The sequence below is a fragment of the Microsporum canis genome, genomic scaffold, assembly GCF_000151145.1.
Source record: "Microsporum canis CBS 113480 supercont1.7 genomic scaffold, whole genome shotgun sequence".
NCBI classification, from domain to species: domain Eukaryota; kingdom Fungi; phylum Ascomycota; class Eurotiomycetes; order Onygenales; family Arthrodermataceae; genus Microsporum; species Microsporum canis.
In genome coordinates, this window is record NW_003299163.1 from 1,115,684 (window position 1) to 1,136,252 (window position 20,569).

Here is a 20,569-nt window from a genome sequence, read left to right on the forward strand (position 1 = left end):
GTAAACGAACCGGACAACGCAGGGGAAGCTGGTTTAAAGAAGGATAAAAAAAAAAGAAGAAAAGGAAAAAAGGAGATATTACAAGAGGCTGACCTGGCCTTTCTTGCCGCAGATACCTGGTAAAAATAAACATAACCAGCCGAAGTGCTGGCGGTGGGTTCGCCGTGCAGCAGAGCCCCTGGGCTAACATAACATGCTACGCCTAGCTTCATGCCCGTCAGTCTTGATATGCGAGACTACGACGTTTCAGAGTAATGGTGTTTTTTCTTTTTCCCTTTCTTTTGGTGCTGAGACCGAATTTCTATAGGCTCAATAATGCAAGGCCAGGGGCTCTTTTGTATTTTAGACTTCAAGGGCCGTTGTTTCAGCCGTAGGCCGTCCCCAGGAAAAAAGTCCGATAGGATATACATAGTAGAGGTACAGGATGAACGGAGAGTCCGTGGTTGCTGCTGCGAGGATATGCCATTCAACTATTTGGGTCACGATAGAGCTCTAATCTACAGGTATCTCGTCACTCATCAAGAGATAAAACTGGTGAAAAAAAGAGGTAGGATACCGGGTTCGATGGTGTAACGAAAGTTCACCAGGGAGGTTCCCTCGTCGTATATATCTCGCCGTATAGCCGAGGTGAGGGAAGCTTGAGGTGGAAGGTCTGATAGCAGAGGCTGTAGTTCTTGTGCCGGTTGATGATTTTACAGCCTGTCATTCTGCTTCTCATTATATGCTGCGCCAGCAGGCCAGCAGATGTCGGTGCTACAAGTGCACACGGCCAAAAAGTATTCATTACAGGGTCCTGGTTGGAGATATGGTCAGCTAATGAGCCATCACACACTTGACATCGGACAACAAACCCAAGATAGTCTTCCCTGATGCTGCCAATTGCAAACATGTTGCGCACGTCGTTTCGCAGCCCAATCAGCTTGATCCGTAGATTTGTCCCCTTCTCGATGACCTGGTCTGCGTTATCCGTATACTGCGGAGGAGTCGCATCTGGATCCCACTTGATCTCTGGCGGTATCAACTATTTGCTCTCCCGGTCAGCTTCTTCCTTTCTACCACCAGATCTCTCCCGATGATGGCAGGCATACATGTTTGGACACGAAGACGGTCAGTGGGCCAACCTCTGCAAAGATGCCCTGGTTCTTCACCGAGGTGACGATAGCATCAACCTCCAGGCACCGGGTTAGCATGACGGAAGTTCCCATAGCTTGTTTCTCGAGCTCTTCTTACCGTCTCTCCCTTGAACGGCTTCCAGACAATGGCGCGGTAGACAATGGTGTACTCTGCCAGACCGCTGCCGGGTATGATCTTCCCTTCCGAGATATCATACATGTCCATCACGCAGACGATGTAGTAATCGCCCGTACACACACCTTCCACATCATCCAGCAGCTTCTGAGTCAGGTACTCCTTGACATGAGAGCCGAAGAAGGACGGATGCAGCGTCAGAACATGTTCGAGGAAATGGATGAAGAACATCTTTGCCTCGACGCGTCGATATCACAACGCACGCAGACACACACGCACACAGCTCCTCCCCCTATTATCGCCCCCCCCGACGTGAGTATCAGGCGGCAATCGCGGATCTCCCAGCGTCCTTCTGTCCGGCCTGAATGATCTTCCGGCTCTAGTTCGCAGGCCTCAGGGCTCTTCCGGCTGCAGCGCTTACAACTGCTCTGTCAGCCCGCAGCTCTCAGTTCATCTCTCCGCAACACCGTCAACTCGGGGTAATATGACCAGCGCGGTTCGGCCGTCCAAGCGGATAGGCGGTATCGAGCTGTGACGACGCTGGACACGATGAACGAAGAATGAAAAGTCTACCGCACTCCAAGGTAAGAAAAAAGTTGCTTTGCTCCCTTTTTTCCTTCCATCAAACCGAAAAACCACTAAAAATCGATGTTTTTTTAAATATCACGTGATAGCATCTCCCTTCTTCCCCCCACGATATTAATATTATTTTCTGGCTCTTTTTTTCTTGTCTTTTCCCACTTCTTTTGCTCTATGAAGAGTAAGAAGGCGATATTTAGCTGGCGATGGGAGAGACGATAGGTCGATTGTTGAACTCGGTGTGCTTGACTTGACGGCTGGTTAGTTGATGTTTTGTTCACGCTCTCTCTGCTTCCCATCACATGCTAATAGGTTATAATCTTCGTAGCTGTTGAATCCTGCCGTCGATAACTTGCTTCTTCTCTTGTTTAACCTCCTTTTTCGCTTTTCCCCATAGAATCCCCCGCCGTGGAGCGTGTGAGGCTCTCATATCACCGATAACGACAGTCGCTAGAGTGGGTTGAAGCTGGTCGAGAGACAGGAAGCAGCCATGCTGGACCTAGAGAAGCAGTTCCTCTTCGTATGCTTATATCCATCTATACAAAAGAGAGACGTCGAAGGCTAACGTAGTGTTTTGCAGTATGGGGCATATCATCACCATCCAGTGTGTATTCTTTATCCAGAGAGCAGCAGCAGCAGAAGGCTAATAGTTTGATGTTTCAAAGGTCAACGTGGTCATCCATATCACCTGCGTCCCTATCATAATGATGTGCATGTTCCTACTGGTGGGTTCGCCTCTGTGACACTACGGTAGAACCCATACTGATATCTGGTGCTTTTATATTTATACAGGCAGGGAGTGCAGGGCCACTGTTCTACGTACCAGAGGCCATCAGCATCCAACATCTACCTGCCAACGCCGGAACAATAGCAGCGTTCGTCTACCTGACGTTGTACATGCTGATGGAGCCCGTGGCCGGCGCCCTGCTAGCACCACTGCTGCTGGGCGGAACGGCATACATGAACTACCTCCACGCTGCCTACGGGACGACGGCGGTCTACTGGTCGTTGGCCGTCCAGGGAGTCGCCTGGATCCTGCAGTTCGTCGGCCACGGGGTCTTTGAGGGTCGTGCACCCGCCCTGCTCGACAACCTGGTGCAGGCCTTCTTCCTCGCTCCGTTTTTTGTCTGGCTGGAGGTGCTCTTCTACATGGGCTACCGTCCCGAGCTCAAGTCCCGCATCGACACGGCCGTCACCAAGGAGATTGCCAAGTTCAACAAGGAGAAGTCAGAGAAGTCCAAGTCGAAGTAATACCACCTTTTCCCTCTTTTTACATATCAAGACTGTAGAATAGCGTTATATATCCTTTACAAACTTGATACCGTATTGTCACGTATCCCCTTCCGGTTCTTCCCGGCAGCATCAACACCAACGCTGCCATGTCAACGACTGTTCCTATGCCTGTACATCTTTTGTATATGTCTATGTATCTAACAGGCTCATGCATACACACATCTAATATATATCTTCTCTATAATCGTCAGTCTTCCTGTTGTTGTTGTTGTAAATTGGGCGGTCTCGGCAACTCCCGCTTGTGGCCTAGCGCGCTTCAGAAGACAAGCTTGGGTCGTTTTTCTCTTCTTTCCACAAACTCGAACCTCAACTTCACGAAGTTCTTCCTCCACCGCATCAATTGCGCTCTTCTTCTTCTTCTCTCTCTCTCTTCCATTCTTCCCCATCTCTACTCCCTTCAACCTCGTTCACAATGTTCAGAAGTGCTCTACGGCAGTCGAGCCGCTCCGTGACGGCCGTCGCTGCCACCGGCAGACTCTCCGCTGTAAGAGTTTTTTCCCCCTTCTGGCCTCAATCCAACGTCAGGTCTTCAACCTCCTCGCCCGAACCACGCCCATCCCATCCTCAATCGCGCGGATAATGGCCATTGGGGCCTCTAGGGCGATGGGTTCGATGGCCTCGTCGAGGATTTGATGGCTTTCAGCTTCCTTGTTGCTGTCAATTGAGTTGTCGCTGACCGGTTGGCTGTGTTTTTTCTTCTCGCAGGTCCGAGCCGGTACCCCCAACCCTTTGGCCTCCGTCTCCAAGCAGGTCAGATCCTATGCCGCTGAGGCGAAGCCAGCTCCTACTGAGGTCTCCTCCATCCTCGAGCAGAGGATCCGTGGTGTCCAGGAGGAGGCTGGTCTCGCTGAGACCGGTCGTGTCCTTTCCGTCGGGTAAGTCGGGCTCTCTACCACAGCCATTGAGGCATGCCAGTCGACAGAATCATGTTTTCTGGTTCTATTCGATGATAATACTAACTGTGTGGTTGATAGTGATGGTATTGCCCGTGTCCACGGTATGCACAACGTCCAGGCTGAGGAACTCGTTGAGTATGTATCATCGTGACAAAAGAAAAACTTTTTTTTCTCACCATCATCAAATCTAATGCCAGTCGACAGGTTCGCTTCTGGTGTCAAGGGAATGTGCATGAACTTGGAAGCCGGCCAGGTCGGTGTCGTGCTTTTCGGTTCTGATCGTCTCGTCAAGGAGGGTGAGACCGTCAAGCGTACCGGAGAGATTGTAAGTTTGATATTGGCCATATATACCCACATACATCGTCTACCGGATGCTAACAATGCAACCAGGTTGATGTCCCAGTCGGCCCCGAGCTTTTGGGCCGTGTTGTTGATGCCCTCGGTAACCCAATTGATGGAAAGGGTCCCATCAAGGCCACTGAGAAGCGCCGTGCTCAGCTCAAGGCCCCAGGTATCTTGCCCCGAAAGTCCGTCAACCAGCCTGTCCAGACTGGTATGAAGTGTGTCGACTCCATGGTGCCAATTGGTCGTGGTCAGCGTGAGTTGATCATTGGTGACCGTCAGACTGGAAAGACTGCCGTCGCCCTTGACACCATGCTTAACCAGAAGCGATGGAACTCTTCTTCCGATGAGTCTAAGAAGCTCTACTGTGTCTACGTTGCCGTTGGCCAGAAGCGATCCACCGTTGCTCAGCTCGTCAAGACCCTTGAGGAGAACGATGCTATGAAGTACTCTATCATCGTTGCTGCCACTGCCTCTGAGGCCGCTCCTCTGCAGTACATTGCTCCTTTCACCGGCTGTGCCATGGGTGAATGGTTCCGTGACAACGGCCGCCACGCCCTCATCATCTACGACGATCTCTCCAAGCAGGCCGTCGCTTACCGTCAGATGTCCCTCTTGCTTCGTCGTCCCCCAGGTCGTGAGGCTTACCCCGGAGAGTATGTTTATTTCCGTTCCCACCCCACTGCTACATATTTTATACCTAACATTAACTCTCCACAGCGTTTTCTACCTCCACTCTCGTCTTCTCGAGCGTGCTGCCAAGTTGAACGACAACCACAAGGGCGGCTCTCTCACTGCCCTTCCTATCATTGAGACCCAGGGTGGTGACGTGTCTGCCTATATCCCAACCAACGTCATTTCCATCACTGACGGTCAGATCTTCTTGGAATCCGAACTTTTCTACAAGGGTATCCGACCTGCCATTAACGTCGGTCTTTCCGTCTCCCGTGTCGGCTCCGCTGCCCAGCTCAAGGCCATGAAGCAAGTCGCCGGTTCCCTCAAGCTCTTCTTGGCTCAGTACCGTGAAGTCGCTGCTTTCGCCCAGTTCGGTTCCGACTTGGATGCCTCCACCAAGCAGACCCTCAACCGTGGTCTCCGTCTTACTGAGCTTCTTAAGCAGAAGCAGTACCAGCCCATGGCCGTCAACGAGATGGTTCCTCTCATCTTCGCTGGTGTCAACGGTCTCCTCGACAACATCCCTGTCGAGAAGATCCTCGCCTGGGAGGCTGACTTCCTCGCCCACCTCCGATCCAACGAGCCAGAGATTCTTGCCAAGATCGAGAAGGAGGGCCAGATCAGCAAGGACTTGGAGGCCCAGATCAGGGACTGCATTGTCGCTTTCAACAAGAGCTTCTCTTAAAGAGTTAACTGTACAACAAGACAACGCCCGTGTGTGATGTGATGTGGCATGCATATGGCTTTGGTGACCCCCCAAATTCCTTCTGTTTTCCCTGACTCTATGTATAGAAAGATAGCTTGTGTAAAATCTCGAGATCAGAAAACACTTATCCCACTCTAGTCAGAAATTCCATTTGTAATTTTGTCAGTGTTCAATTATTTCGCCTTGTCTCTTATCTCATTTCTTATGTCTGCAGCTTTTCCATGTCTTTTGTACTTCTATCAAATGCAAATGGTCAAATCGTGACGAATGAGAAGTATTCACGTATATATCCTCTCCCTCTATACGCCAATATATACATACATTGGTATTCCTCTCTCCCCTCATCCAATAACATCTACTAATTAAAGCTCATCTCTCGAAGGCATAGTCATACATTGTTACTATAAAAAAAGTCAATTAAAAGAAAATAATTTCCGCCACTTTAATATCAATATTTTCTCTCAGAAACAAACACCAACATCAAAGGAGAGACTTGTACATTTAATATAGACCCCCTTCATCATGGCTTCAGAACATGAGAATGTACCGGCATCGTGTAAAGTCGTTCTAGCTGCCTCTGTCGCCCGCGGCCTGCTGGCTGAAGTCACAGAGGGGAGAAAAGCACTCGATAAGCCACCCCACCTCGTTGGATTTCTGGCCAATTCTGACCCTGCGGCGCGCATGTATGCGAATTGGACAGAGAAAACGTGTAAGGAAAAGTAAGTAGGTGTCTGTTGTTGTTAGTTGATATATATTGGAGTTGCTCTTCCTTGCCTGCATCTGCTCGCGTGCATGGCCATCATGAACATCTACAGTCCACACAGCATCTACAACAAGTTAACCAAACAATACACAGTGGATTCCGCTATACCTGTCGAGAAGTAAGCCGAGATGACATCGAGGACGCCATCATTGCCGCCAACACCGATGACGACGTGGACGGGATAATGGTGTACTATCCCATCTTTAACAACCGTCAAGATCAATACCTACAACAGATCGTCGATATAAGTAAAGACGTTGAGGGCCTAAGTCACAGATACATCTTCAACATGTATCAGAACATACGCTTCTTGGACCCTCAGCCCGGTGCGCGGAAGCAAAAGTCCATATTACCATGCACGCCTCTTGCCGTCATCAAGATATTGGAATACCTGCAGATATATAACACTATTCTACCGTATGGGAATCGGCTGTTTGGACATACCATATGTGTTGTGAACAGGTCTGAAGTCGTGGGGAGACCGCTTGCGGCACTGCTGGCGAATGATGGCGCGCTGGTATATAGCGTTGATATCACCGGTGTGCAGAAGTTTACCCGTGGAGAAGGGCTGAAGAAACGGAGACATGAGGTTGAGGATATGGAAGGATGGACGCTGAAGGATGCCGTTCCTCATTGTGATGTGGTTGTATCCGGTGTTCCTGGTGAAGCGTTCAAGTTTGATGAGAACCTCCTGCGCCCCGGCGCGGTGTGTATAAATTTCTCCAGTGAGAAGGTATTGTATTGCCCTTCCAGATGTCCTTTCCTGGTGATTAGATCAATGCTGATATATGAAATGTAGAACTTCACTCCTGCAGTAAAGGAAAAGGCATCCATATATGTCCCAGCGATTGGAAAGGTCACAATCGTTGTCCTCCTTCGAAATCTATTGGTAAGAATTTCCCGGGATTTTCCTATTATCAGGGTATCATATTCTAATAACTATCTTTGCACCTTGCAGAGGCTCGCGCAGAACCGCAAGCCCGAAGGTGGCCATCCAGCTGATGCTGTTGAGAAGCCCGGTACTCTCGAAGGCACCACGGACACACCAAGTGGATGATTATCCAGTCATTCGGTTTCTAGGTATGAGAACAGTTAAACTTGAAAAAAAAAGATAGATGAAAGCCATTTTAAAATAATTTATTATTTCTGTATTCATACGGTCGTGCTACGTTTAAGAGCAAGATCAGCTTCGTGTTGGGAACGAGGTTTGTAGAACTTGCTCTTTCGTCAACAAGGTAAGAAGGGTATTTTGTAGTTGACGTATAATTATGAACAATGCCTATAATTAAAGATAAATGATGAGTAAATTTGTCATAGTCTCCAAGTTCTTGTCGGTATATTTAAATATCTTAGTCCATTTATTGAACGCTTTTGAAATCCCGATTTAAACTTACGCCTTTCATTTCCCCTGACGCTACTTGGAGGGTCCTTCTAATGAAGATGCCCCAACAAGTTTAATCTCACGTTTGAGCCATTCCGAGAATGGCTCAAATTGAAGGGTACCATCTGCTGAAAACCACCTGGCAAAAGGAGCCTCGATAGTTTTCTCCTCTACAATATTTCCCGAGGACGAAGTGTGTCGGACGTGAAGCTTATAGGTCGGTGAGAACTTTTTGGACAAAGACGAAATTTGAAGCTATAATAAGTTCAAGTTAGATAAAGCAACTCCCAAGGTATGAGTATTGTAATGGTATGGTGGCGGGGATGGGTTAGGGTTACCGTTTCCCCCTTTGATGTGGTCCCTTCAAACACCTGTCCACTTTCAACCAGCCATATCCATGCAGTGTATGCCGTATTTAGTATGAAGTATGCTACCACCGCATATATCATCCAAGGCACCGTGAATTGCCAGCCCTTCATATAGTCAAAGTAAAAAGATACACCGGCAATTGTGACAGCAGAGTATCCTAGTATAAGGCGGATATCAGATTTTGTGTTGATCGCGACAAATCTATTGGGCTTAGGAAGGCCAAGGGTAAGATATGTTGTGATGGCATCGTCAGAGGTATTTTTGAGGTCTAAAGAGAATATGAGTGAGCTATTACTCAATGGGTTTAATGGTAAGAAGGACATGTCGCAAGCTCAATTAACGGGTCAAATGTGCGAGGCATACCAGTTGAAGAGTAAACGGGGACTGGTGCTGGGGAATTGAGCGGCATTTTAGAAATCTTCCACAATTAGCTGCGGCTATTTCGAGTGAAACCTGTCCAAAATCTGATTCTTCCTCAGAGATATATAAAGGTCGAGCTGTCTCTTGTTGAAGCTGGATCAATGATCGATTCACGACAGAGCTACCGTGTTCACTTCTAAATAGACCTGGCGCTGAACAGTTGGATAAACACTAGCAATACCTGGCGCGCTTGAACGAGCCACAGGTATATATAAATCTGTCAACAGAAATAAAACATAAGGAAAACGTCTTGTTGCTTTGTGTCTATAGAGAAGCAAACTGTGGCATCTTTCGAGATGAAGGAAGTACACGTCACGTGATATACATTAGCATCTGAGCGTCTTTAAGCTTATCGTCGAAGTTGAGCTTGATGCGACTTTCAAGACGGTAACCTGGAATAAGTCGAGCGGTTAAGATGGCTGCTCAGGGCCTGGATCAGACGATCCTGCGGGATCCAGCTCTCTTGTATGTATCGGGATTTCTTCTCAGCAACCGATGATGCTAATTCTTCCACAGCTACTGGATCTTGGTTCCCATTTCAGTGGTCATGGTATGTGTTATTCCACTTTCTTCAATTTAACAAGGAGCTGTGGCTGATTTCTCATATTGTATAGATACTCACCGGTATCCTCCGTCACTATGCCACCATCCTAATGACCAGCGCCCCTAAACCAGCTGCCAGCCTGGCCGAATTCCGGGAAAGACTCGCTCTCTTCCGTGGTATCAACTTGCGGACTAATGCGTCTGCCGTCCTTACGCCCTCAAGCCTAGCATCTCGCAAGGCATACTTGGTCAACGCTTATAAAACTGGTGCTTTTTTGAAAGATCCGGAAAACCGTGGTGGCGGGGCACCAAACCCAATGACGGACCCGGCTGGTATGGATGCAATGATGGGGATGATGAAAGGGAATATGGCCATGATGATTCCGCAGACTCTTATAATGTCATGGATCAATGCGTTTTTCTCCGGATTTGTTATACGTAATACTCCGTTTACTCCTATCAATACATTATCCCAAATGTGGAGACTAACCATATATTCCTAACTAGTGAAACTTCCATTCCCGTTGACTATTCAGTTTAAATCCATGCTTCAATCAGGTGTCATGACCCGAGATCTTGATGTGAGATGGGTCTCCAGTTTGTCTTGGTATTTTTTGAATCTGTTTGGGCTCCAGTCCGTTTTTGGTTTTATATTGGGAAGTGACAATTGTAAGAAGTCCCCCATCTATCATCCAAATTTATACCCTATGCTAACGTCTTGAGTAGCCGCTGGTCAAGTGATGCAGCAAGTAGGCGTAACGAACCCTGCCGTGAATCCATTTCAACCTGGCCAAGATCCAGAGAAAATCTTCCAGGGAGAAGCAGAGAACATTGAAGTTATGGAGCACTACTGCATTCTAGATGGAATTGAAGAGCGGATACTACAGAAGGCATCGTAATTCCCATGTTTCGGAAGCCTGAATTTGTCGTCAGGTTAGACTCTTAAAAAATCATATATTCAGGGGCGTGTATATTGTCAAAAGGAACTTGAATTTATACCACGACTATATACTTATTCCCATGCACCACCGAAATAGTATTACCTAGATCCCCCATATATACCCATACTTGCTATAGTATTCACATACAAATTTCACTGCTTTACAGGTAGTTGATAACTCCGTTGATAACCCAAACTTCACCGTTGGAGACCTGTGAGACTATGTCGTCGACCTCAATGTTGCCAGGATGGATCTACTCAACAGTTAGTACCCATTTAGTGGTTATTTAACCATATATATATATATATATATATATAAATTCGGAACTTACATATTTCTTCCCGTCCTTCTCTTCCCAGAATATCTTCCCTCCTCCCAGAGTTTGAACTTCTTTCCCAGCTTCCCACGATCCTTGGGGTATCAAATGTGCCGCAACAAATTTCTCCAAATTTTTGTTTGCTCGTTTCTTCCCTGACTCGCCCTCATACGCCTCTTGTACCCCAAAGGTTGCATATTCACTAGGGTTTTCCCACGGCTTATGAGAGAGACCCTGGATAGCAACATTATTAGGGGCCAGGACTATGGTATCCTTGCTATCATTCTCCAAACGGTTGGAGACGTTCTCATCATCTCGCGTCATGGAAGCGAACACGTTGACTTCTCGAGTCTTCCCTAGGATATCTGATACGCGGACACCACCCCCAACATCCTGTTTAGACGGAGGCATAACAAAGTGCGGGATAGCGTCGGGATCTTCAGGAGGGCTCCAGTTGAGTCTATCGATATTATTCCGCTCTCTATCGAGGTTCTTTGGGCTCCTGTAGTCTCGTGGGAGGAGTCGCCTTCTTGATAGAATGGGTGGGTTCCAGTGTGAAAGGGATACTGCGAACAAGGATGTCAACAGAAGAAGAGTAGAGAGAGCGACGAGCTTCATAGCGAATAGCAGAATTTAAGAACACATTATCACCAGTTTCATCCTGTGTTTTCGTATGGCAGGGAATCAATCCTCAACGTCCTCGCCGTCGCCATTAAACCTGCAGTTTCATATGACGTCAGCAGGTCTTGATCACGTGAATAGATCGTGGGGATTGTTTCACGTGATCTTATCGATAAGTTAAAAGATAAACCACAAAGCAGAAAAAAAGTATGAACTTCGTTATATGAAGAGTTGAAAAAGGAATGGAGATAGGCGGCTAGCAAGATGGCTGAGCTGCGGGAATTTATGCTGGAGGTTGAAAAGAACCGAGAAGAAGCAATTCGGATAGCTAGTGTTGTTGCGTCAAGTGAGTTCTATGTGTGAAGCTCTTATCGTTTTGTACCTAGCTAATTTGCCGGATTCTGAAAACTAGAACTTGAGAGCAAGCAGACAACACTTATAGAAATTGTGAAGTCTTTGGGCGAGTATATAAACGATGAAGATGCTAGTATACGTGGAAAAGCTGTATCATACTTAACAGCGGTCATAAAGGCTTTACCGGAGAAGTTCCTTAGCCGACAGCAAATTCAAGTTTTGACGACATTCTTTTGTGCCCGGATCGAAGATGGTGGTGCCATCACCGGTTTGCGTACTCTCCACGCCATGCATCGATTCGATAAAACTATGGCGCAGGATACGTTTCGAGCGTAAGTCTATTGGGTGTGCATATCTACTGGTAGCCAAGCTGTTGACTGTAGTTATAGCATCTACCAACACTCCACTGAATTCCGAGGCCGTCCACAGTCGCAGAGATTGCAAGTTCTCCATCTTTTAAACGAATTGATGAATAAGAACCGAGGAGGTACCTAGTTTTACCCGTGTACCACTGCAAACTGGAGCTAGACTGATGGTTTATAGCGATACGCGATATGAATGATGAGTCACTTATCGGAATCGTGGATCTCGTAAGCGGAGAGCGAGATCCTCGCAATCTTATGGTTGTATTTTCCATTCTTAGAGTAGTGATGATGGAGTGGGATATATTAGGGCATACTCAGGTAAGCTCATCTTTTTGGAATTAATGATTGTTGGATGAAATTGATTGACGTTGTCAAATATTTGAAGGAACTGTTTGACGCCGCTTATAACTACTTTCCTATCACCTTTAGACCACCTCCCAACGACCCATACGGAGTAACCGCACAGGACTTAAAAGACAGATTGCAAGCTTGTATAACATCCACACCCCTTTTTGCCCCTCACGCTTTTCCAGCGTTGTTGGATAAACTAGATTCAACATCAGCCAATGTAAAGGTAATTTGACCCGTCCATTCTTTTGTTTATTCAGATACTAATATTTGGCTAGCGAGACGCTTTGAGAGCGCTGAATGGATGTGTTGAATCTTACGGTCCCTCCACCATAACGCGGTATTCAATAACTATTTGGGATTGCCTTAAATTTGAGATACTAAATGCTCAAGATGATGTTCTTCCTGCTGAATCACTACGAGTGCTACATGCTCTGGCCTCTAGGCTGCCTATAACATCAGCGAATGGCGCCAAAAAGTCACCGCTAGCTCAATTCTTAAAGCCAGTTACAAATGAATGTATTGATCAATTAAGAGAACCATTACAGAAACAGGCAAAACCGGCACGACAAATCTTGAGCTCACTATCATCCGCATCCGCCTCATCATTCACATTGATCGCCGAAGGTGTTATTCGTCAGTTAATTGACATTTACCAGAATGCCGACAGTATATCAAAGCAACGAGAGATTCTAGAAACTTTCGTTGAACTCTTTAAATCGGCTGTCACCGTCTTCGGAACTTGGACCACTGCCGCTGCTGATTCCGGCGCTACAAACCCGCTTATATCATATAAAGATAGCCTCACAGAAATATTTAGTAAATCCTTGATGGGTTTTGCTAAAGATGAAACCTCATTCAGGTTATCAGCCTTGAAAGGTCTCGTGGAGCTTTCTATTCTACCGAGCTTCCTCCAAGATAATGAGATTGGCCTGTTTGTGCAGTACTTTGATGACATCCTTCTTCAGGGGCAAACTTTTGCGCAGGATGAGTTACGCAAGAAGACCGTCCTTGCTCTTGCGGAGATTTCGAAGAATAAACCACAACTTATCATTGATATCACCTTCCCCACCTTATTATCTACTCTACCGGATACTGATACTGGGGCGGAAGAGTCATATCTCTATTCCCTTGATATCCTAGCGCGGATAAGCACCGAAAAGGAAGTTTTTAATACGCTTGTCAGGCGGCTGCTAAGCAAGCTGGACGTCGTTACTAACTCCACTAATGAGGGTTCTCCGACATACACCGCTGCCATATTGACAACGATTTTGTATGCAATGGAGCATCGTCGGGACCTAGAAAGTGACTCAAACTTGAGCTTCTACTACGAGAGGATTGTTCAGTCCCTGACTAGTCGCATTGCAATAGCATCTAATAAGGGTGGCTCGGCTTTAAATCACCCTCGTGTTCTTGATACCCTAGGAAGGCTTTGCAACCTTATTGTCGGGTCATTACCACGAGAAACTCAGAATGAAGTGTGTAATAATGTATATGCATTATATACGACTGAAGAAGAGTTCACACCTGCACTCTTCTCAGATGACCCTACGACTCTGCAAAAACAAATGATAATCGTTTCAACTTATATCCTTGCTGCCTTGCCAAAGGATATTTCGCCACTACCATATGCCAGCCCGAGTATAGAACCCCTCTTACAAAAAACCATAAATGCTGCGGTATCCGAGGAATCCGACCCTTCGATTCAGTTATCTCTAGTCCGTCATGTTGCGCTTCTAGCGAACAAGTTTCTCTCTAAAGAAGAAGTGCAAAGTGCCTCTGACATCCTGTTCTTGCTCATACCATCTACATCGTCTACTCAGGGGTTATCCCAACAAGCTATTCGGGTGATTTTCTGGTTATCTAAAGCCCTGATTCTTCGCTTGGCACCATCAACAACTCAGATTTTAACCTCTCTCTTGGATCTCTTGGATTCTCCTGACCCAAAGACAAGTGACCTCTGTGCTAAGGGATTCGGTATCATTCTTGCAGAAGATGGTATACTCAATGCTAAAAATGGAGCTACCATTCGCCTTCTTGCCAAGCAAAGAGTATTCACCACAGTTACTCCTTTAATCTCAGCTCGAGTTCATGAAGCGAATACTTCCGCAGCTGCGCATGATGAATCGTCACCATCCAGAAAATCCCACTCTAAAGAATCATACCTAACTGCGCTATCCGGCCTCTTATCAACTATACCCTCATCACTGGTAATGACAAAATTACCAACCCTTTTACCACTTTTACTCCAAACCCTTGACCTCAACCCCACCGACGACACCTCGTCCACCCAGCCATCACCTACGACTAACAGCAACATCAAGTCCGCCACACTCAAAACATTAGCCATTGTAATCCATGAAAATGGGGTACAAGTTATACACGAAATCGGCTACGTGGAGGATCTCGTTACCCGCCTTTTGAGGACGGCAGCAATACACAATAATACTGAAGCTGACCTACATATCAAGAAAGCTCCACAGTTATCATCATTGAAGAAATATGAGATGGGTAACCTCAATAATCCCGCGAAAGTGCGAGTCCAGGCGCTCCAATGTCTATTCCTGCTTGCGAATCACCCTGTTGGGCAGACGGCTGAAAGTGAGATCAAGAGGCAGCTTACTACAGTATCCCCTCTGTTACGACTGAAGAGGACTGTTCTGAGGTCTTTGCTGTATGTATTGGACGATCCAAAGCGGGAAGTGCGTAAAGCTGCAGTTGATGCGCGAGCAGCTTGGTTAAGAAACGTTGAAGACGAAGCGGAGAACGACGATAGTTAGGGGGAGTAATCCTGGGTATATTAATCTGGTTGTCTGTATCGCCTGCCCAATTGTTGCCATGTTAAAACTGATCAAAAGCCAAGCTTATAACAGTTAGAATTTTGAATATATTTAAAAGCTTACATACCCTGTGGTCAAATCTTTTAATTAAATATAGTTAATAGTAGTATGTAAAATGCTAAATACTAGTAAGAAATATTTCACGTAAATACCTTTGTCTAGGCAGCACTATCACGTCTGAAAGAAGTAAGCTAGATTTATTGCTGAATAAAATCTATTTATTTTACTCTAGGTGGTAGGAATGATAGAGGAAAATTGGCTAATCACCAGTACGGACATTTAGCACCTTGCGTCGGAGCGACACTCTTTGCCTCAACAACTTTGTCTTTACCACCCTCTGTCTGAGGTGCAGCAATGGGGCCGGTTCCAGCAGAAGTCAAAGGAGATGGGTATTTGTCCTGGATAAAAGTGGCTGGCGTATGGTTAGCCCAACCGATAGCATCAATCTTTTCTACTACCTTTCTTGCAACACGGAAGAGGCTACCAATTCCAGCTGACCCAACTGCTCGCTCGGCGGCTGTCAAAAATTCATCTGATCGGCCCGTTTCAGTGATGTTTCCGCCTAAATGGGATTCAATGCCCAGTAAGTCATCAGGGCACCATGAATCTACACGTTCCCCGACAGTGAGGTTCTTATTTGCCTTAAGAACTTCATCAATAGCGGGGCTGACGATAGACGCCTCAAACCAAAGGCGAGATTCGTCAACCATTTCTTCAGAGCTAATGGAACGTACACGGATGACGTTTTTATCTGCTGGTGTGTTACCAGAAATCAATCTCTGCATTTCGGTAACTTGGAGGAACACAGGCTGTTCGCAGTTGGATTCAGATCTATCAAGTATATACTTGCCGACGTACTTGTGACGAGTAGTTCGTCTCATCAAGATCTTGGTGACCCGAAGTGCACTGTCCTCCGGGACACGGGTGAATATGATGACTCTAGATCGATTTGGGGGAATATATAGGTTGTCAACCATGCACTTCACGGTCTTCAAAATTTCACTCTCAGGTGCAGCCGAGTATTCTTGAGACCCCTTGATTGTAGCTCGGAGATCCCAAATATTCAGAGGAAAATGAATATTAGTGGCCCCTAGGACAACATCTGGCCTGTTGACACCAACAGCCCCATCCTCATTAACAACAATAACGATATTATCATTATCCTTTGTTTGACAATAAAACTCGTAGAAGACCCTGCGACTTTCAGGCTCTGGCTCAAAATAAAAGGTATCAGGGCTATTCTCGTCACTAAGCTGGAAGAAATAATCGACATCTGCCCCAGAAGTCGTCAAAAAATTGTTGAACACCGTAGTTAGGCCGGGTAAACCATGCCGTGGCCGAAAGAGAGGGTTCCAGACTTTGAGGTCGAGCGTCCGTTGTGTATGAAGTTTTGGAACTGAGTTGGTGAGAATCAGGCCCAATTGAATTTCCACGGTTACAGTGCCAGTAAAGTATTGGACAGCATCTAGGACAGGCTTAAGACAGCCAAAGAGATCTTTGATGCTTTTTGCATCTATAGCATCCTCCTTGGCAAGCTGTGCCTTTTTCCATTGACTAGGCTCGGGAGCTTGGACCGGTTTGCATGGAGGTGCTGCAGGGGTTGGACCCCAAGCATCCAAAAGTGCGGCTTGCTTCCTCGCCCTTTGTTCGGCTTTTGTCTCGCAATTAGCGGCTGATGATGCGGCTGATGTTCCTTGCCCCATAGTGCGGTGAAAGACTCTCGTAGCTTCTTCCCCATCGACGATTTTGAGTCCACGGTGTTCAAAAATAGTAGATGATTCTTTGGTCGAGAGTTTTAATTTTCGGAGTCTTTCTTCATTTGTTTCAAAATTACTCGTAGGATCTCTATTTTCGTCATTAAGTCGCTCTTGGGTAAAAGAGGCTTCGTTAGCCGTAGGAGTCGTAGAGACTGAACAATGTACCGTAGACAATGTTGATCTAGGTTGGAGAGTAAGTTGTGATGGAACCAATGTTTGAGTAAATGAAATCTGTTGCATGGGGGAAGCAACAGATTCAGTCCCAGTTATGGAGGTATCTATGAGGGTTGGCAACTTTCGCCCATATCCCCGTGGTCGCTGATACGGAATTGGTGCTCTGTTTGCTGGTCGGCGCGGAGGAGATTTTTTTGGATGACCATAGGCGGCTGCATTGAATGAAGACGGCATAACGCTCACAGGAGGGGAGGGGGGAGTCGCTGGCTGTTCAATAGGTTTAGGGGTTCTCTGACAAGCAATGTTTTCAATAGCAGGCTGCTGAACTTTTGGCGCCCCTTGAATGTTTCCGGGAGGTAGAGGTTGCCGTCTCTTTAGTACAGCAGGCAGCTTGGGGACACCTGTAACTTCAGCAGAAGGTTCAGGGGGGAAAGTGCTGTTTGGTTCAGAGCCATTTGTCCCTACTGCACCAGCTTGTACGCCTTCCTTGACCCACCTGTTAACGAAGAAAGCTTTCTCCTGGCTAAGCCAAGGGTGATTATCGATTACTTCCTCTTGTGCAGAGTCATCCTTTATTGGCGTGGCCGACTTCAGTGCTGTATCTTCCTTGGAAACTGGCGGGAGGTTAGGAAGTAGCGAGGCATCCCCAATCTGCTGAAATTCGAAATTGTCCCAGGCACGAGCTCGCCCTTTTCGTTGCTCCGCCAATCGAGGTGGTGCGGCAATGTTCTTAGAGACCTTTAGCTCCCGAGACTCCTGGTCAACAATCTCCATAACCGTAACGAACATGTCGTGGAGATGGTTTATCAATTTCGACTCAGGGCCATCGACCAAGATACGCCTCATGGCAATGTCATTTAAGGATTTGTATGGTATAATTCTGAGCCTGAAGTCCGTCGCACCGCCTATATGGAGGATGTTCGCAACTTGAGGTGATACCATAAGAGACTATAGTATTAACATGTCAGAATACTGGGAGTATAATGTCAACCTAGTAAGTAGACACACACTTACCAAACACATCTGGAGGTTCGAGAGTCTTTCCATTGCATTGTCGGCCTGCCATAGCTCCATGCTGGTAACCCTAATCCTCTTGTTACTTGCCTCAATGTCTACCTGTGCCCCAGTTGCTTGGGTCACAGCAGTAAGTAGTGACCGAGGAGCCTTGACAAAACATTCAATAGCATCATCGTCCCCTTGCCAGTACTTGACCACCACCGGAAGTTTTACAGCCTCAGGGTTCGGAACCTGTTCAATGAGTTGATCATCGACGGAGTCTGCATCACCACCTTCTACCTCGGGGCTAGATGGTACAGAAAGACGGGTAATTTTGGGTTTCTATACATTTATAATAAATTAGGCGGCCTGAATGACTGGCAGGTTCAATTTTTGTGGGGCAAAAACTAACTTCGAGCAGATCATGTTCTTTTTCTCTGTCAACAAACTCGACGAGGAATTCGGCCACTGCTGATGCTGAAAGAGAAGGGCTGCAGTTATCGATGGAAAATACCTGGTTTTCATTACTTGTTAGATATACACTGACAATGAAATATATCCGTGGATCATGCACTCACGTCGTCTACTGATTCGTACTTGCAGAAGCCGTCTGAACCATGGGGTATACTCCTACATGCTAAGATTAATAACGCGCGCTCTCTAAGCAGCCAAACGAAAGTAAGTAAAATGGGTGTACGTGTATATAGGGATTATCTCACTTGAAGAATTTCGTCACCTCGTCAATCTATATGAAGTTGGTGTATGTCAGCAATCTCTTCCTAAGCGAGAGGTGATAGGAGCTATGACTTACGCCATCGGTTTCAAGCTTCCAGATGGATGCAACAGTTAGTCTGTAACGCGAAGACATTATGAAACGCGTCTTTTAGGCTCGTTTCGAAGCAAAAATAATCCACGTTCAATCTGCTTTTATGGTTGAGATGTACTTCGTACTTCTGCCAGCAGAAACCTAGCCTTAAAGCTATCAAAGGAGACAGGGAAAAGACCACAGTCTCTCGAGAGATGAAACAGCAACGGGACAGATATTGATACTGGAAGCCAGAAGCCAGAGTATCAGCTTTCCAGGCTTCCTCCTATTGAAGGGGGGAACAGAGTAAAAGAGAAACAAATCTGGCAGAAGCCAGTGAATTGTCAGCATTCACATATCCAGAATAAAGAAGACGGCATGCCACATAAGTTGAGATGGAGAGAAGGAAAAGATGAGGTTTCTGCTTTACTTACTATGTTGCTTGTTTGCCTTTGGACGTTGCAGCGATAAAGAAGCAGGAGCGGGAGTTTGCAGGTAAAACACGTTGCAGGAGCAAAGAAGAAATAAACAGTAAGAAGGAGGAAGAAAGAGAGATTAAGAAGAGAAAATGAGGGAGAAGATATAAGATGAAGAGAAGAGAGGGAAGAAGTGGCTGTAGAAGATGTTACTTCACTTTGTTGGTGGAACGTCTCACGTCACTATAAGATAATATCACTGCTGTGAATGAAATACCATTCAAGTATCTTCAAAGACTTGTAGTGAATCTGAAGACAGTCTCAAGTCTTTATAATAGTAGATGGTTACCATTACAAGGTGGGATAGATACCTGTCACCCAGGGGAACAGCACAGTAGGCCAGTAGGCCATAGAATAGGTATATTCACGGATATACTTGTAGCCACGCCGCTGAGATCCATTATGGTATCTGCCATGATGGCAGAATTAAGTAATAGTATGTAGAATAATCAATAATACTTAAGCAGTGTAGATGTTGTCTATAAGATATTGATATGAAGTCAAGTGAAGTTGAATTAAAGTCAACGTTTAAATTTAGGGTGATTGGCTGGACCCATGGAACACTTCGTATAACACAATAAGGGACCAGGGACACCACCAGACTGCACCCATAGTATGAATACCTAAAGAATAATATAATATTAAGAATTAAATAAGCAGTGCTATCTACCTGCATTCAAATCAAAGAAGCCTGGCGATGCTACCAAATAGTCATCATCTAGTAAATCAGATGTGAAGAGAAATGTAAATAAAGAACAAGAGAAAAAAGGGATATCCTCGCATATTTGCCCCGACCTGCCCATGCCCTGCCATGCACTCTGCCTTGAAAACGTAGAATCGAATGAAGAATAAACATTGTAAAACTCAGACATCCTCCCCATTGGTTAGTCTATGTTGCCTTTTTCGTGCTTTTTCCCCATCACCACCAAAAATATATTCGTATAGAAGGTTCGAAAAGGAAACAAAGAAGTAAGAGCTTGTGGCTGAAAAGTATAGTTGAAGTCGGGTAGTGAGGTGAACACAATAACGCAGTGCCAGTAGACTTTTTATTATCCTGGACGGGAGAACCGTATGCAGTCGCTCTAACAGGCCGTAGAATGCAAGGATCGGTTGCCGGGAAGGGCTTGAAATGAAACACCAAAGTCGGCCAAGGGCCAAATAATAAGATCCGCGTCCAGTGGTCATGATGGAAGATCCGGTCCAACTCCGAACTCCGCCATCTCGGAAATGCAAAATTGAAGCGAAATGAAAAAGAAAATTAGGGAGAAGAGGAATCCGATCCAGCGGAACTGATATACACGTCAAAATCCCAAGGTAAGATTTGACCGAGAAAAGGATGGGCCGATCGTGGTAAAAAAAAG

The 20,569-nt window shown here is 46.2% G+C and overlaps 9 protein-coding genes across 9 annotated transcripts; 5 read left to right on the top strand and 4 right to left on the bottom strand.

Annotated features, from left to right (window-relative positions):
- Positions 1-783: 783 nt before the first annotated feature.
- Positions 784-1,479, bottom strand: MCYG_07599 (DNA-directed RNA polymerase II subunit RPB7; the record flags this gene model as incomplete). Its single annotated transcript, XM_002843770.1, has 4 exons — positions 784-793; positions 852-1,021; positions 1,089-1,169; positions 1,231-1,479. 4 exons carry the CDS (start codon positions 1,477-1,479, stop codon positions 784-786), a joined length of 510 nt encoding a protein of 169 aa, XP_002843816.1.
- Positions 1,480-2,317: 838 nt separating this feature from the next.
- On the top strand, positions 2,318-3,078 carry MCYG_07600 (DUF962 domain-containing protein; the record flags this gene model as incomplete). Its single annotated transcript, XM_002843771.1, has 4 exons — positions 2,318-2,347; positions 2,408-2,431; positions 2,493-2,552; positions 2,620-3,078. 4 exons carry the CDS (start codon positions 2,318-2,320, stop codon positions 3,076-3,078), a joined length of 573 nt encoding a protein of 190 aa, XP_002843817.1.
- Positions 3,079-3,532: 454 nt separating this feature from the next.
- On the top strand, positions 3,533-5,718 carry MCYG_07601 (ATP synthase alpha subunit; the record flags this gene model as incomplete). The annotated part of the gene is made up of 6 exons (XM_002843772.1): positions 3,533-3,604; positions 3,826-3,995; positions 4,095-4,151; positions 4,221-4,341; positions 4,407-5,014; positions 5,079-5,718. The coding sequence occupies 6 exons, from the start codon at positions 3,533-3,535 to the stop codon at positions 5,716-5,718; spliced, it is 1,668 nt and encodes a 555-aa protein (XP_002843818.1).
- Positions 5,719-6,261: 543 nt separating this feature from the next.
- On the top strand, positions 6,262-7,559 carry MCYG_07602 (methylenetetrahydrofolate dehydrogenase; the record flags this gene model as incomplete). The annotated part of the gene is made up of 4 exons (XM_002843773.1): positions 6,262-6,458; positions 6,596-7,208; positions 7,302-7,391; positions 7,461-7,559. 4 exons carry the CDS (start codon positions 6,262-6,264, stop codon positions 7,557-7,559), a joined length of 999 nt encoding a protein of 332 aa, XP_002843819.1.
- A 357-nt stretch (positions 7,560-7,916) lies between these two features.
- On the bottom strand, positions 7,917-8,661 carry MCYG_07603 (conserved hypothetical protein; the record flags this gene model as incomplete). Its single annotated transcript, XM_002843774.1, has 3 exons — positions 7,917-8,138; positions 8,222-8,520; positions 8,616-8,661. The coding sequence occupies 3 exons, from the start codon at positions 8,659-8,661 to the stop codon at positions 7,917-7,919; spliced, it is 567 nt and encodes a 188-aa protein (XP_002843820.1).
- A 394-nt stretch (positions 8,662-9,055) lies between these two features.
- MCYG_07604 (pob) lies at positions 9,056-10,114 on the top strand (the record flags this gene model as incomplete). The annotated part of the gene is made up of 5 exons (XM_002843775.1): positions 9,056-9,137; positions 9,189-9,222; positions 9,287-9,653; positions 9,723-9,884; positions 9,942-10,114. The coding sequence occupies 5 exons, from the start codon at positions 9,088-9,090 to the stop codon at positions 10,112-10,114; spliced, it is 786 nt and encodes a 261-aa protein (XP_002843821.1).
- A 202-nt stretch (positions 10,115-10,316) lies between these two features.
- On the bottom strand, positions 10,317-11,090 carry MCYG_07605 (FAS1 domain-containing protein; the record flags this gene model as incomplete). The annotated part of the gene is made up of 2 exons (XM_002843776.1): positions 10,317-10,367; positions 10,488-11,090. The coding sequence occupies 2 exons, from the start codon at positions 11,088-11,090 to the stop codon at positions 10,317-10,319; spliced, it is 654 nt and encodes a 217-aa protein (XP_002843822.1).
- A 267-nt stretch (positions 11,091-11,357) lies between these two features.
- On the top strand, positions 11,358-14,940 carry MCYG_07606 (conserved hypothetical protein; the record flags this gene model as incomplete). Its single annotated transcript, XM_002843777.1, has 5 exons — positions 11,358-11,439; positions 11,506-11,779; positions 11,837-11,934; positions 11,991-12,130; positions 12,439-14,940. 5 exons carry the CDS (start codon positions 11,358-11,360, stop codon positions 14,938-14,940), a joined length of 3,096 nt encoding a protein of 1,031 aa, XP_002843823.1.
- A 323-nt stretch (positions 14,941-15,263) lies between these two features.
- MCYG_07607 (conserved hypothetical protein) lies at positions 15,264-18,795 on the bottom strand (the record flags this gene model as incomplete). The annotated part of the gene is made up of 6 exons (XM_002843778.1): positions 15,264-17,879; positions 17,946-18,269; positions 18,340-18,441; positions 18,506-18,557; positions 18,647-18,672; positions 18,739-18,795. The coding sequence occupies 6 exons, from the start codon at positions 18,793-18,795 to the stop codon at positions 15,264-15,266; spliced, it is 3,177 nt and encodes a 1,058-aa protein (XP_002843824.1).
- Between the last annotated feature and the right edge of the window lie 1,774 nt (positions 18,796-20,569).